General features: G+C 38.7%; 2 protein-coding genes across 7 annotated transcripts in view; both read right to left on the bottom strand.

Annotated features, from left to right (window-relative positions):
• dclk1a (doublecortin-like kinase 1a) overlaps window positions 1-2,300 on the bottom strand; it is an 81,352-nt gene extending 79,052 nt beyond the window's left edge. For all 6 annotated transcript variants that reach the window (XM_067399201.1, XM_067399205.1, XM_067399199.1 and 3 more), the window contains exon 1: window positions 1,943-2,300. In XM_067399201.1, coding sequence (XP_067255302.1) covers window positions 1,943-2,300 — 358 coding nt within the window. The remainder of the gene's footprint in view (window positions 1-1,942) is intronic.
• A 1,687-nt stretch (window positions 2,301-3,987) lies between these two features.
• On the bottom strand, window positions 3,988-16,017 carry ccdc169 (coiled-coil domain containing 169). The gene is made up of 8 exons (XM_067397106.1): window positions 15,923-16,017; window positions 15,734-15,816; window positions 15,496-15,606; window positions 15,078-15,118; window positions 13,086-13,184; window positions 12,780-12,833; window positions 12,509-12,585; window positions 3,988-4,084 (listed from the first exon to the last, which is right to left on the bottom strand). Exons 1-8 carry the CDS (start codon window positions 15,994-15,996, stop codon window positions 3,988-3,990), a joined length of 636 nt encoding a protein of 211 aa, XP_067253207.1. The 5' UTR covers window positions 15,997-16,017.
• Between the last annotated feature and the right edge of the window lie 6 nt (window positions 16,018-16,023).

The following is a 16,023-nucleotide window of genomic DNA, read 5'->3' as shown; positions in this document are numbered from 1 at the left end:
TGCCATCACATCTACTGCTCTAATTTTGAAAAGAGAATCCAAATGCATCCAATACATCCAAGGCATCAAGACTCTCATAAAGCAATATGCAATTACAGACTATTAAAATGAAATCGCCATTCACAGAGAATGCATTCTTATGTTAAAAAACTTTGTAACTATTTTACATTTTCTCAAGCAATCAGGTTAAGACATGTTTTTAAAGTAGGCATGAAACATTGCGATCGTCATTTCTTCCCGATTGTGAATGAAACGCCTTTTCAAACAAGAAAAAATGTAGGGATGGTCCTGATTGGTTCGTTGTGGTTTGCAAGTGCTGTGATCTAATGTGAGTGACAGGTTGTCCCTCCCTCGTGCCAGTACACGCATCATCAGGGAAGAGAAGAGATGTCTGCAAGTGGGAGGGGAAGTTGTTTTGATTAAAGGTTCACCTACAAAATCACCTACAAAAGCCCAACATCTGAGGCAAATCGGTGCTTTTTCACGTGAGTGACGACGACAAACTATTTGAATTATCAGTAGCTCAATCTAAATCTGAGAAAAGCACCCAGTGTTGACAGTGTTGCCAAGTCCGCAGTTTTCCCCCGGAATTGGGCTACATTAAAGGTGCTAAAGAGGATGTTTTGTTTTATAAATTTTTGCAATATTACTTGAAACTGTCTTTACTAACTGATAAAAGATTATTTATTAGGTGCACTGAAAGGAATAATATTACATCATCTGTGCGCGAGGTAGGTATTCAAAACATCAGCCAATCACGTAAACGATTGGCCCTCTGGCTTGTCAATCACTGCCATTACGTTCCTTGTGCGAGACGTGCGCGGCTGCGCGCTCCAGTAACTTTCCACACTCTACAGGCGCCGCATGCAATGTTTTTGTCCGGAGACAGGAGTAACAACTGCAGATTATGAGTTACCTGCGGTGAGTCTGACATAATGAATCCACTAACACGACACAGCGAATGCCGGTGGTAAACACTCGTGTTCCAATACTCCTGCATGAGTTTTGGGAGCCGTTCTTTTGAAATGAGCTGTGAAGGAGGGGGGCTGTTCTTACGCATGCGCTCATTTCAAAAACTCACTAACAGTCTTTGGTTTCTCAGTCAACGAAAAGATCCTCTTTAGCACCTTTAAAGGGTTAGTTCACCCAAAAATGTAAATTCTGTCATTAATTACTCATCCTCATGTCGTTCCAAACCCATAAGAACTTTGTTCATCTTTGATGAAAACCGAGAGGTATATGTCTCGTTCATAGACAGCAATATCAACACTTTCAAGGTCCAGAAAGGTACTAAAGACATTGTTAAAACTGTTGACGTGACTGCAGTGTTTCAACCTTAATGTTATGAAGTGACAAAAATACTTCTTGTGCGCAAAAACAAAGCAAAACTAACGACTTTATTCAACAATATCTTCTCTTCTGTCATATTCTCATATGATGTTTACATCCAGCGTCTTCAGGTTGTGCGTCAGAACGCAGATTCATTATTGGCCGGTTCCTACGTCAGCATCACACGCATGCGTCGTGCTGTTCGCGTGCTGTGCAGCTTTGGCCAATACTGAGCCGGCATTCGGATTTTATCAAAAATATCTTATTTGTGTTCCGAATATGAACGAAGGTCTTACGGATATTGAACGACATGGGGGTGAGTAATAATGACAGAAAATTCATTTTTGAATGAACTAACCCTTTAACGCTGTTGCTGCGGTTTGTTTTTCATGTCTGCGACCCAAATAACATGATATTTAGCCCCTGGAATGCTAATTTTACCAGTAGAACCCCGCCAAAAACGCGAATTTTACCCGGTAGAGATTATCTAGATCTGCCTGCGAGTCCTGTAGCGTGAAATGTTTGACTAAAAATGACATCCTCGACGAGAATTACAGCAATCCGACTATTTTAAAGGTCGTGTGTTTATGGACTGCATTAAACAACTTCTTACCTTCCACCAGCTGATCTATACTGGTGATTTTTTTGGAACCATCGATTGCGTAGATGATTCGAACCCCTTGGGGCAGGTTGACGTTGTCAGAGAGGGTTCGGGTCAGGTCGGCCAGCAAAGCATCAAAGGTTCTAATCCGGTCCGACGAGATGGCATACACTATGCCGTTGAAGTACCTGTCACCATTGCGGTAAAAGCGCACTTTCTTCGCTTTCTTCTCCGAGCTCAGAGTTTTGAGGGTGCGCGTCCGGTACAGGCTGCAGTGGGCGCTGTGAGTGGGGCTGAGCAGCCCGTTCGCCCGTCCTGCGCTTCGGCTATGGCGTTGCACTTTGTCCCTCTCGTCAAAATGTTCTTCCATGTCGTCCAGTCAAATTAGGGCTAAATTAAATGTGGAAAAAGTAAGTTATCAAACTAACCCTGTGACATGGACGTCAGATGATGTCTCGTCTGAAAATAGACAGCTTACATGTTTCTTAGAGTTCATTAAATCCTGCGCCTGTCACCCTGTTCTTGTTGACAGTCTTACTTTGACATGGCAAATAGACCTACTAACGTGTGATATTTGAAAACCTGTACCAAAAGTCTATTATTGTGTAAGGCTATACATTGACTATAGCGGTTTCTTGATTTCAGGATCAATGACCAATAAGGATGTTTAAAGCCCCTGAACGAGTTCAAAACACGCTAAGTTCTTAGAATGATGTCTTTGTATTCATTTTGCTTTCATGCTTTTTTAATTATTATTATTATTATTATATCATTTAAAAAAAACTATTTTGGATTAATGACTCTTAAAGAGCTTTTAATGTCAAGTGAAAAACATGTAGGCTAAATGTACACACACACACTCACAAAAACGTGAATAAAATATTTAAAAACATACAAGCATAAAAAACTTTTTTTTTACATTGACAACTATTGATAATATTTTTAAATAAGTATAAAAAAGAAAAAAAATTCAAGAGACATCACATATGCGGTTGGACTACGGCGCACAAACATGAAAATTACTTTTGTTCTGAAATCGAAAACGTTCAAGTAATTTTTGTTTGAGTTGAATTTCTTAATAGGCTATAGACTATTTTCGAATAACTTGGATCCGGACAAAAATGAACATCACGTTACTGACCATTTAACAATGACATAACTGATAATCCGAACTATTAAAATGAATTAGAAACATCATTCTAACAGGCAGGCAATATTTGCGAGCTTTCGGTCTGTTTTTACTTACAAACAATAAATAAACCTATACTTGCCTAAAGGTGAATATGTAGGTAATATTCAAGATTTCTTCTCAATGGTCACGATTCAGATGTTGAGTTGTGCTGACAGGAGTCGTGATGTGAGCCCGGCACCTCCTTTGTTGTCCCGCAGAGGAGGCTGGCTGGTCGGTCGGCAGCTGCTGCTCTTTCTCTCTCTCTCTCTCTCTCTCTCTCTCTCTCTCTCTCTCTCTTCTCTCTCTCCTCCGTGTCTTGCTGTGATTTACATTGGTCGCTTTCTCATTGAGATTCAGCCCCGCACCGCAGACCTGCCACAGCCATCCCTCCCCACACACGCGCGCGCGCACACACACACCCCGCCCCGTTCCTCTCCGGTGAGGCTGCTTTATAAAGTCTCTTTCTCGAAGCTCCGTCACGATTCAGAGTGAACAAGTGCTTGTGCACACTGCTTAAACTCTCCTTGATCATTCACATGATATTAACGACAGCAATTAGTGTCTTAAATGTAATTATATAGGTGTATACTGAAATGACCAAATTATATAAGACACACTTCTTAACCTTGACTCTTCAGCATGCAATGAAAAGTATTTCATAACAGAATTAACATCCGATATGACAATACATTTAATTAAAGAAACTACCATGAAATGAAATTAGCTCACAAAACCCAAAGAAAATAAGTCAAAAATGTATTTAAAAGTATTACATAAATTCAGAGTGGCCCAAATAATGCTTAATTCTACTGTTCTTAAAGAAAAAGTAAAAAAGGACACTTTTGCAAAAATAATCAAACAATAATTGTTGTACCCATGCACTGCATTAATGTTTTAATCGAGGGAGTCGGCTTCTTGATGATGTTTTTTTGACAGACCCCTTCATCATATTTGATTGTTGCTTCATACCCTCCTGGCCTCTGCTGGAAACAGAAATAAAAAAAACAAGGTATAACCTCCAACATTTTAACAATGTATTCAAAAGTACCCATGCATCTGTTTCACTTTATATGCAAATTGTATTTTTAAATGGGCAGTGCTGGGCGGTAACTGCATGTAATCTGGATTATGTAATCAGATCCAAAAATTACTTGTAATTAGATTATATTACATTTTAAAAGACTAGTAATCAGAATTTTTTATTGATTACATTACATGTTATTCCTACAATGGCAGTAAATTATTCATAATTCATTGATTCTCCCCACTACTTCTTTTTTATCTTTTACCTTTTTCTTTCTAAAAAAGTCTACTGCTTATATTTGTTCAGAAGGTCTTCCAGGTTTGTGGAAAATTGCACACAGACCAGCCACTGAAAACTGAGAGCCACACTGCAGCTTATCACTGGATTTACAGAAATCATTTCATTTTTAAAAAGTGTTTTCTCAACATTGCAACACTGAATATCTAATCAACTCCTGACAAACACATTAATTATTTTTTGAATTATCATTATCATGAGTCATTTAACCTTGTACGTCATTGGAAGGCTTTTGTCTTTTAAACACATTAAAATGACGTCATTTCATATTTACAAACCTGATTCCAAAAAAGTTGGGACACTCTACAAATTGTGAATAAAAAAGGAATGCAATAATTTTCAAATCTCATAAACTTATATTTTATTCACAATAGAATATAGATAAAATATCAGATGTTGAAAGTGAGACAGACATTTTGAAATGTCATGCCAAATATTGGCTCATTTTGGATTTCATGAGAGCTACCCATTCCAAAAAAGTTGGGACAGGTAGCAATAAGAGGCCAGAAAAGTTAAATGTACATATAAGGAACAGCTGGAGGACCAATTTGCAACTTATTAGGTCAATTGGCAACATGATTAGGTATAAAAAGAGCCTCTCAGAGTGGCAGTGTCTCTCAGAAGTCAAGATGGGCAGAGGATCACCAATTCCCCCAATGCTGCGGCGAAAAATAGTGGAGCAATATCAGAAAGGAGTTTCTCAGAGAAAAATTGCAAAGAGTTTGAAGTTATCATCATCTACAGTGCATAATATCATCCAAAGATTCAGAGAATCTGGAACAATCTCTGTGTGTAAGGGGCAAGGCCGGAAAACCATACTGGATGCCCATGATCTTCGGGCCCTCAGATGCACTGCATCACATACAGGAATGCTACTGTAATGGAAATCACAACATGGGCTCAGGAATACTTCCAGAAAACAGTCGGCGAACACAATTCACCTACTTCCACTCACTCTTACGAGTCTACACTCCTACCAGAAGCCTGCGCTCATTAAAGGAGCGAAGGCTTGTGGTACCATCACAGAGAGGCACGAAATCACTTTCCAGAACATTCTCATTCACTGTCCCTTGCTGGTGGAATGATCTTCCTGCCTTCATCGGGAATGCCTGGCAATACTCAAAAGACAGCTGAAAACCCATCACTTTCGTGAGCACTTAACCTCATCTTTAAAAAAAAAAAAAACTTCTTATTCCTATCCTTTCCCTTCCTCTAATACCTCTCTATTGTATCTTAGGATAATCTGAGCACTGCCTATAACTTGTATTATGAGCACTTCTTGCCTATTTGCCTCGTCATGGTGACTCGCTTGTTGTATTCCTCACTTGTAAGTCACTTTGGATAAAAGCGTCTGCCAAATGAATAAATGTAAATGTAAATGCACCGTGCCATTCGCCGTTGCCGGCTAAAACTCTATAGGTCAAAAAAGACCATATCTAAACATGATCCAGAAGCGCAGGCGTTTTCTCTGGGCCAAGGCTCATTTAAAATGGACTGTGGCAAAGTGGAGAACTGTTCTGTGGTCAGACAAATCAAAATTTGAAGTTCTTTTTGGAAAACTGGGAGGCCATGTCATCCGGACTAAAGAGGGTAAGGACAACCCAAGTTGTTATCAACGCTCAGTTCAGATGCCTGCATCTCTGATGGTACGGGGTTGCATGAGTGCGTGTGGCATGGGCAGCTTACACATCTGGAAAGGCACCATCAATGCTGAAAGGTATATCCAAGTTCTAGAACAACATATGCTCCCATCCAGATGTCTTCTCTTTCAGGGAAAACCTTGCATTTTCCAACATGACAATGCCAGACCACATACTGCATCAATTACAACATCATGGCTGCGTAGAAGAAGGATCCAGTACTTAAATGGCCAGCCTGCAGTGCAGATCTTTCACCCATAGAAAACATTTGGCACATCATAAAGAGGAAGATACTGTAACAAGTGGATTGTTAGTTTTCCTCTTGTGTTCCCAAGGGGACAGATTCGAGTGACGCACGGGCGGAAGTGAGTGACGTTCAGACAGAGAACTTGGTTGTGACACTTGTAATGCTGTTATGCACATGTGATAAATAAAGTAAGCAAGGATACTGCTTTAATCGTCCATTCTGTATAGTTTGATAAAACAGACCAGAATGAAACATGGTGGCAGCGGTCTTGAATTCAGCCGAAGTTAGTACCGAGCCGTGAAGAGTGAAAAGTGCCGCTAGCTTGTCTAGCTCGAGCAAGGGACTACACAGTGTTTACGGAGTCTTGCCGGAGCAGAAAAGAGCGCCAGACGTCGCGATGGATGGTCTCAGGCCGCCTCCAACACTTTGTTTGGATTCAACCAACTTAGCGAAAACTTGGAAAACTTGGAAAGAGGAGTTTACGCTGTATACAGACCTCACTATGCCCGATGCAGAAGAGACAACCAAAGTTAAGTTGTTTAATTACCTCCTCGGAGAGAGAGGGAGGGAACTTTTAGCAACGTTGACAAGCGGCGATACATCTGCGAGGGGGACAGTGAGTACAATGATGACGCAGTTTGATAAACATTGCAATCCGCAACTGAATGAGACTGTTGAGAGATATACGTTTTTTGTTAGGGACCAGGGACAAGACGAAAACATTGACAGATATGTCACAGATTTGAGAGTATTGGCCAGCACATGCAATTTTGGTAACATTAAGGACTCACTAATAAGAGACCGTATTGTGTGTGGTACACAGAGCCCTGCGATGAGGGAAAGACTGTTAAGGGAAGAAAACTTAACGCTGGATAAGTGCATGCAAATATGCAGAGCTACTGAACTGTCAAAAGAGAACAGCAAAACCATACAAGGTAAAACGGTGGAAGAAATACATGCAATGAAGAAGGATCCAAAGAGAGACAAAAAGGAGGAGATTAACTGTAACTTTTGTGGCAAAACACATGAGAAAAATAAGCACAGATGTCCAGCCTATGGAAAGAAGTGTAAGAAGTGTGGAAAAGAGAATCACTTTGCTGCAAAATGCAAGTCCAAGTTTGAGAAAAAGAAAGGCAGACTGGTACACACAATTTCAGAATCAAGTGAGTCGTGTGAGGATATCATGACAATAACAGACATCAGTGAAAAACGGGAGACAATAAATCAAGTGAAAGAAGCACACAGCAAAAGTCAACATCTCTTTGCAGGTATGTTGTTGGACAAAAAGCTAGTTAACTTTCAGATAGACTGTGGTGCTACTTGTAATGTTATCCCAATGCAACTGTTGAACCCAAATATACAACTGGAAAACACAGAGAAAGTACTTGTCATGTACAACAAAAGCAGATTACGACCACTTGGAAAATGTAAAGTCAAACTCCAAAATCCGAGAAATGATAAACTGTATAGACTTGAGTTTCAAGTGGTGGACCAGGAGGACAGGATCCCGCTACTGGGAAGAAAAGCTAGTGAAGCCATGAAATTGATCAAAGTACAGTATGAGAACATACTGTCGATTGACAGTATAGTGAAAACACAATGTACAGACAAAACAACTGTCAACAGTGAGCAGCTGACAAATATGGAGAAAATAAAAGGAGAGTTTGGAGATGTTTTCACAGGCGTTGGCTGCCTAGAAGGCGAGTACAACATTGAAATAGACAAAAGTGTAACACCAGTAAAACTGCCTAAACGCAGAGTACCTGTTGCAATGATGACTCCACTCAAAGAGGAGCTAAAGAATCTCGAAAGCCAAGGAATCATAGCACCTGTGGAGCGCAGCACTGACTGGATAAGCAGTATGGTGTCAGTGATGAAACAAAATGGACAGCTAAGGATCTGTATAGACCCCAAACCACTGAATAGAGCACTAAAAAGAAGCCATTTTCCTCTGCCGACCATTGATGATGTCCTGCCAGAACTCTCAAAAGCCAAGGTATTCACTGTTTGTGATGTAAAGCATGGATTTTGGCATGTCAAGCTGGATGAAGCGTCCAGTTACCTCACCACGTTCGCAACCCCATTCGGACGGTATCGTTGGCTCAGGATGCCAATGGGTATAAGCCCAGCTCCAGAAGTCTTCCAAAGGAAACTCATGCAAGCACTAGAAGGCTTACCGGGTTTGTATATCATTGCGGATGATATACTGATCACGGGGGAGGATGACACACAAGAGGAAGCAGACAAAGATCATGAGAACAACTTGAGATGTTTTCTAATGAGGTGTAGACAAAGAGACATTAAGCTCAATGCAGACAAGTTTAAACTGAGGAGAGAGTCTGTACCCTACATTGGACACTTGCTGACAGCAGAAGGCCTCCGCATTGACCCAGAGAAAGTGCGGGCTGTGCGGGAGTTACCAAGGCCTACAGATGTTAAGGGGGTACAGAGACTTGTAGGTATGCTGAACTACCTGTCAAAGTTTTGTGATCATCTTTCTGATGACTGTGAAGTTTTGAGACAACTTACACACAAGGAGAACATGTGGGAATGGACTGAGGTGCACGAGACAGCTTTTAAAAGATTGAAAGACAAAATAACAAATGCACCACTGCTCAAGTACTATGACCAAAATGAGGAGGTAACCCTACAATGTGATGCCTCAGAGACAGGACTAGGAGCAGCCCTGACACAGAGAGGTAAACCTGTGGCATTTGCAAGCAGAGCGCTGACACCCACTGAAATGGGTTATGCACAGATCGAAAAAGAATGTTTGGCCATAGTGTTCGGAATGGAAAAGTTCCATCAATATACTTATGGTAGAAAAGTGACTGTTCAAAGTGACCATAAGCCACTGGAGAATATTGTGAGAAAACCGCTACTTAGTGCACCAAAGAGATTACAAAGAATGTTACTCAGGCTGCAGAAATACGACATTAATGTGATCTATGTGCCTGGGCGAGACATGCTACTAGCTGACACACTAAGCAGAGCTTATTTACCTGACAGCAATCAGGGAGACACAGAGACAGATCTAGAGACTGTTAACATGATTACCTACTTGCCAATCTCTGCAGAAAGACTATCAGCTATTCGCGATGCAACAAGGGAAGACACAAAGTTGCAGGAAGTGATTAAGTTGATTCTTACAGGATGGCCTCAGAACAAAAAAGACATGGAGCAAAACATTCAACACTATTTTGCTTTTCAGGACGAGCTGAGCTTTCAGAATGGCATAGTGTTTAGGGGAGAAAGAGCAGTTATTCCTGACACACTAAGAGCTGACCTGACCAGCCGCATACACTCAACACATCTGGGAGTGGAAGGTTGTCTCAGACGAGCACGCGAGTGTGTGTACTGGCAAGGGATGACTGAGCAAATAAAGACGTTTATTTCCAAATGTGACATCTGCAGGTCAATTGACTCCAAGCAACAAAAAGAGACATTGCATCCCCATGACATTGCCTACAGACCTTGGGCTAAGGTAGGGACTGATTTGTTTTCTTGGCACAATAAAGACTACCTAGTAACTGTGGACTATTATTCAAACTTTTGGGAGGTTGATTATTTACCGGACACCAAAAGTACCACAGTGATTCACAAACTGAAAGCACACTTTGCTCGTCAGGGGATTCCAGATGTGCTCATCTCGGATAACGGACCGCAGTACTCATCACACGACTTTAAAAAGTTCAGCCAAAAGTGGGAATTTGTGCACAGAACATCGTCACCCGGGTACCCCAAAAGCAATGGAAAGGTGGAGTCAGCTGTCAAAACAGCAAAACGTCTTATGCAAAAAGCTGCAGCTGCTGGACAGGATCCATATTTAGCTCTACTGGACCATCGCAACACACCGAGCCAAGGTCTCACGACCAGTCCAGCACAGAGACTTCTCAGCAGGAGGACCCGGACCCTTCTTCCTACTACAGATACACTGTTGGAGCCTAAAGTGTCAAACAACAAACAGGGACTGATTAACAACAGACAAAGACAGGAGAAATACTACAACCGCACAGCAAAAAACTTGGACTGTTTCACATCGGGGGACAGTGTTCGAGTCCAACCATTTGAGCCTTGTAAAACTTGGAAAACAGCTAGAGTGATTAGACTAGTGAGTCCCAGATCTTATGAGGTTGAGTTGGAGTCGGGTGGTGTCCTGAGGAGAAACCGTCGCCACCTCAGACACAACTACTGCCCACCCTCAACATCTGTACAAACAGGGGTGTTGACAAACTCACAAACTGTAGCTGCTGAATGTGCTCAGGGTAATGCTCAAAGCACTGTTACCACGAGGTCGGGTCGTCAGGTCACAATGCCTGCCTATTTGAGGGATTATTCTATGTGAAATTATTATTTGACATGTTTCATCATTTTCTAGGTATGTTTGTGAGTTGCGGTTGCACTGTAAAAGAGAGGGGAAAAGGGTAAATGAATAATTGATTGCACAGTTAATTTGCAAGGTATATATTGTCAGGAATAAGTTTACAAAATATGCACTTGAAGTTAATGTTCTAAGAGGACATATTATAAGTTTGCTTTTGAGTTTAGGCTAGATAATTATATGCATTTTGTTTCTGAAGCATTAATGTTTACATCTGAAGCTACTGAGAAGGAAATGTTAATTTTGTTAAAAAAAAAAAAAAAAAAAGAGAAAGGATGTAACAAGTGGATTGTTAGTTTTCCTCTTGTGTTCCCAAGGGGACAGATTTGAGTGACGCACGGGCGGAAGTGAGTGACGTTCAGACAGAGAACTTGGTTGTGACACTTGTAATGCTGTTATGCACATGTGATAAATAAAGTAAGCAAGGATACTGCTTTAATCGTCCATTCTGTATAGTTTGATAAAACAGACCAGAATGAAACAGATACGACAAAGAAGACCTAAGACAGTTGAGCAACTAGAAGCCTGTATTAGACAAAAATGGGACAACATTCCTATTCCGAAACTTGAACAACTTGTCTCCTCAGTCCCCAGACATTTGCAGACTGCTATAAAAGGAAGAGGGGATGCCACACAGTGGTAAACATGGCCTCGTCCCACCTTTTTTGAGATGTGTTGATGCCATGAAATTTAAAATCAACTTACTTCTCCCTTAAAATGATACATTTTCTCAGTTTAAACATTTGATATATCTTCTATGCTGTATTCTGAATAAAATATTGAAATTTGAAACTTCCACATCATTGCATTCTGTTTTTATTCACAATTTGTACAGTGTCCCAACTTTTTTGGAATCGGCTCCTGAGATTGTAATACGTTAGGCCAATAATAAAATAAAAAATAAAATAATAATAATAATAATAAAATTACGTTCATGGTTCTCTGATGTTAGTTAATGGTCACATGACATGCAGGTAAACAAGTAAAATATATTTTTATCTTTTTCAGTAAGTGTTTTGTTTTTATTTTCAAAATAATTTATTTTAAATGTTACATATTTATGATTTAATTACATAATTAAACTCACAAACCCCAGTCTAGGAAACCCTGACTTAATGTAATATTTCATGCACTTCATGTTGTTGATAAAGAATAGAATAAATTTTCATTTTCTTTATGTTTTTATATCAATATGGTACAAGATTATCCTATTGAAATCAATGTGATAAATGAGTTTAGTCAAAAGTAATCTAAAAGTAATCAAAAAGTAGTCAGATTACATTACCTTAAATGTGTAATGTAGCGGATTACGTTCCTAACTACATTTTTTGTCATGTAATTTGGAATAAGTAACTGATAACAATTTGTAAGTAATCTACCCCGCTCTAAATGGGACAATTAAACCAGGCTCTGAATGTTTAAGGGTTGGTTCACCTAGAAATGAAAAGTCTTTTACATGCCCTTTTATATTCAAACCTGTTTGATTTACTTTCTTCTGTATAAAAAAAATCCAGTGTTGGTAAGAAAAAAAATGGAAATTCATACAGGTTTGAAATGACATGAAGGTGAGTAAATGATGACAATTTTTGTGTGAACTGTCTCTTTAAGTTATTGCTAAAGTCTTACTCAGGATTTTAAGTACCAGTGAAATATGATGAGATAATCACATTCTGAATCACTTATAATAATTGAATGGCTCAACCCTGCATGTTTTTCCATATTACTTTAAAATGTTTTAAGAAAATATAAGAACTGGCATTGTTTTCTTTGAACCAAAGTGGTGTCATCTGATGATGTGCAGTGCATTTTAACAGTTACGTTTTGTCTGGACCCAGTGCTGTCCTCCGGGCTAGAACCATCTGCTGCTTTCTGCTCATATCCACTGTTGAGGACAGCTAAGGACACATTATCATAGTTCATATCTTAGGAAAATTAGCTCAACTAGTAGAGCATGGTGCTATCAACATCAACACCAACATGGCACTATACATTAAATGTATATCTACACTGTAAAGTGCTTTGGATAAAGGCATCTGAATAATTGAAAGAACAGAAATTGATGAAAATTCATTTCAAATGTCTTGTTCACCTTTGCGATCTCTGTAAGATATGCCCGCCTCTCTTCGTAGACTTTCTGGTAAGCCTATCAGAAACAAAACGCATAATAAAGGCACTTGTGTAAATAAACAATAAAATGTTTTCATGTATGAAGAAATAATTAGGACTCTCATGTCAGCATAATCATTACATAATTCAGCAGCCCAAACCTAAACTCATTCACTCCCTCATGATAATGTCAATTACATTACGGTTAATAGCTGGAGATTGACGACAACAGTGTGATATGATATCTTTTTTCTGAATGTGAGGAAGAGAAGATGGGGTAGAGCTTCACCTTTCTTTCCTGCACAATTCTCATTTGAAAATCCATCAGCTGGGATTGAAGGTCGCTCTTCTCGGTACAAAGCAATTTCAGTCTCTGTCTGAGAGCATCCTGAACAAAAATAAATATCTCAACAAATGGACTTAAGACAAGACATAAATAATATGAATGTTCTTATGATTATATAATTAGGACAAAATTAAAGGTTCGTTAAAGGTTCTTTGCTAGGGGTCATGAATAACCCCAAACATTTTCATTCTTTATATATTCTATAATTATCATCCCATCCCTGTGGCATGGGACACTCTAATCTTTCTCGCTTCTCTTCCCTCATTTACAGATTACTTCTCACTGATTAAATATTTTTTCGCAGGCTGTCTCAGCAGATTCTTTTAATCTCGTCTTTGGCAGAGGACCATGTTAATTTTGCCAGGCTAAAATGAGAAACAATTGCACCACGCAACAGTAGCCGCAGAAAATTAAATGTGTATGAACTGATGCATTAACTGAAGCGACTCTTCCGTGTTGCACAGACAGGGGGCGTGAGGGAGCGAGATGTGTACATTTTTTGGCTCTTTTGAGATTAGATTGCTACATGCTGTGCAGTGTGTAGATTTCTTTGACATTTATAATTTTATAATTAATAAAATAATAATTTTAAATAATTTATGTTAATTTAATTATATTTTATATAATTCATGTTAAAGGGTTAGTTCACCCAAAAATAAAAATTCTGTCATTAGTCCAAGCAACTTTGATGCTTCAAAAAGTTCATAAAGAAATCGTAAAACTAATCCATATGAATTGAGTGGTTTAGTCCAAATTTTATGAACAGATTGAATTTAGGCTTTTATTCACATATAAACATTCATCAGCACACACATCATTTGTGGTAAACACACTGTAAAATGTTGGTTTAAATAATAAAAAAAGTAAGTTATCTGCTTGCCTTAAAATTTTAAGTTCATTGAAACTAAAAATTTGAGTTGAGTACAAAGAAGGTGATTGGTTTACTCAACAGAAACTCAAAATATTATGTTATCTGAACCACATTAATTATTTAAGTTGATCTGACAAAATGTTGTGGTAACAAATCATGAAAATAATTTTTTACAGTGGGAAGCTAAAGCATGTTTGCTTGACGCGTGTGAGAACCAATGAGGTTCATTCTAGTGCTACACGTTTGAGCTTCCGCAAGAACCAATGAGGTTTGTTCTTGTGCGTCAAGCATGCAGGTTCGGTTGAGCTTCTGTTTATGTTCGCTGATCAATGTTTATATGTGAATAAAAGCCTAACTTCAATCTGTTCATCAAGCGATCGAGTCTCTTCAAAAAATGTGGACTAAACCACTCAATTCATTTGGATTAGTTTTACAATCTCTTTATAAACTTTCTGAAGCGTCAAAGTGGTGGTTATGTCTATGCATGGAGGGACAGAAAGCTTTCAGATTTCATTAAAATATCTTCATCTGTGTTCCGAAGATCTTACAGGTTTGGAAAGACATGAGGGTGAGTAATTAATGACAGAATTTTCATTTTTGGGTGAACTAACCCTTTTATTGTAATTATATTTTACATATTTTAAATATAAATGTTTATGAAGATTTTATAATTAACAACAATTTCAATTTTATTTATAATTTTTAGAAATTGGTAGCACTTTTTGTAGCTGGAATGTATCTTGGACATTTAGTCATATGAGTGAATAGAAGTCATTTAAATTTTGTAATTATTTTAAAATACATTTTAAATAATTGATTTACATTATTTCAATTATAATTAATATAATTATTTTTAATAAAAGTGTTTTATAATAACCATTACAACATTAAGTTGCTGCTGGAATACTATATATACTTTGTAATATATAACTATTGAGAACTAGTGAATTGTTACACTGATGAAGGCAAACAGCTGAAACGTTTGTATTTTTATCTCCCGCTTGAACATAATAAAGTATTTTTAGAGTGCAGACCTTTTTGCATTTTCATGCTGGAATACTTACCTCGGACATTTCATCATAAGAGCGAATAGAAGCCAGTCGATCTGAAGATAAGACAAAAGTTAGGCCTACAAGATGCAGTGTGTACACATCAATATAACAGCATGAAGAACTATCAAATGACTGCTGTGATAAAGAGGGTGATGAAGAAGATGAAGAGAACTTAGAGCCAGCAAAGGAAACCATGGACTGTCTATGACCCAGCCCATAATGTTGGGTGGATGATATTTTTCCAGACAACAGTCTTGTGTTATTTTTTCAGCAGGTCCCCCCAAGTGTTTCTTTGTAACCTATTATTGCAGGTTGCTTGCGACACACTATAAATTATATGGGCTATATTATACTATAAGATATGATGCTGTAGCCTACTATAGCAACCAAAAAGAAAGATAAAAGGGAAAGGAAAGAAAAAGAAAGCTACCTGCGGGATCACCGCGGAGGGTCTCGAGTCTCTCTCGAACGACACTGATTTGTTTCTCCAGCTGCTCGTTCATCTCCAGCTGTGTCTCATACCTGGTCCTCCACTCGTTCTCTGAACAGAATGCAAAATTAGAGATTGAGATACCGTTCAACTTTAATTAATTAGCCAGTTTGTTCTCATTAGATTACTCATCAAATGTATTTTTGTACGCTTCTTGTACGTTTGATTATGTTCAGACCTTCTCCATCTACACTGTGAAGTCTCTTCTCCATATCAACCAGTGTGCTCCTCAGGTCAGACACCGAATCCTGTAACATGTCCCTTTAAACGGTTTACAAAGTTCCTTAATTAAAAATGAAATAAGGATCATCTTATCAATGTGCAACTGAGATGTCTGTTTTTTTTTGTTGTTGTTGTTTGGACTTACTTGACCTCTCTCTCTTGCTCGACTTCTGCTTGCAGTTGTGATAACTCATAATTTCTGAGATCAGCTTCTCCCATCTTCTGTCTGAGTAATGGACGGGTTTC

Source organism: Chanodichthys erythropterus, chromosome 10 (assembly GCF_024489055.1).
Source record: "Chanodichthys erythropterus isolate Z2021 chromosome 10, ASM2448905v1, whole genome shotgun sequence".
Taxonomy (NCBI): domain Eukaryota; kingdom Metazoa; phylum Chordata; class Actinopteri; order Cypriniformes; family Xenocyprididae; genus Chanodichthys; species Chanodichthys erythropterus.
The sequence above is the reverse complement of the archived record's forward strand: the minus strand, read 5'-3'. Positions and strand labels throughout refer to the sequence as shown.

What these genes read in the sequence shown, in the direction of transcription:
- ccdc169 (XM_067397106.1), bottom strand. Translation starts at nt 15,996, where the DNA reads ATGGGAGAAGCTGATCTCAGAAATTATGAGTTATCACAACTGCAAGCA. An exon ending in GAGCAAGAGAGAGAGGTCAA is followed by an intron (nt 15,817 to 15,922) that starts GTAAGTCCAAAC and finishes AACCGTTTAAAG; the next exon opens with GGACATGTTACAGGATTCGG. An exon ending in GAATTGTGCAGGAAAGAAAG is followed by an intron (nt 12,834 to 13,085) that starts GTGAAGCTCTAC and finishes TGTTTCTGATAG; the next exon opens with GCTTACCAGAAAGTCTACGA.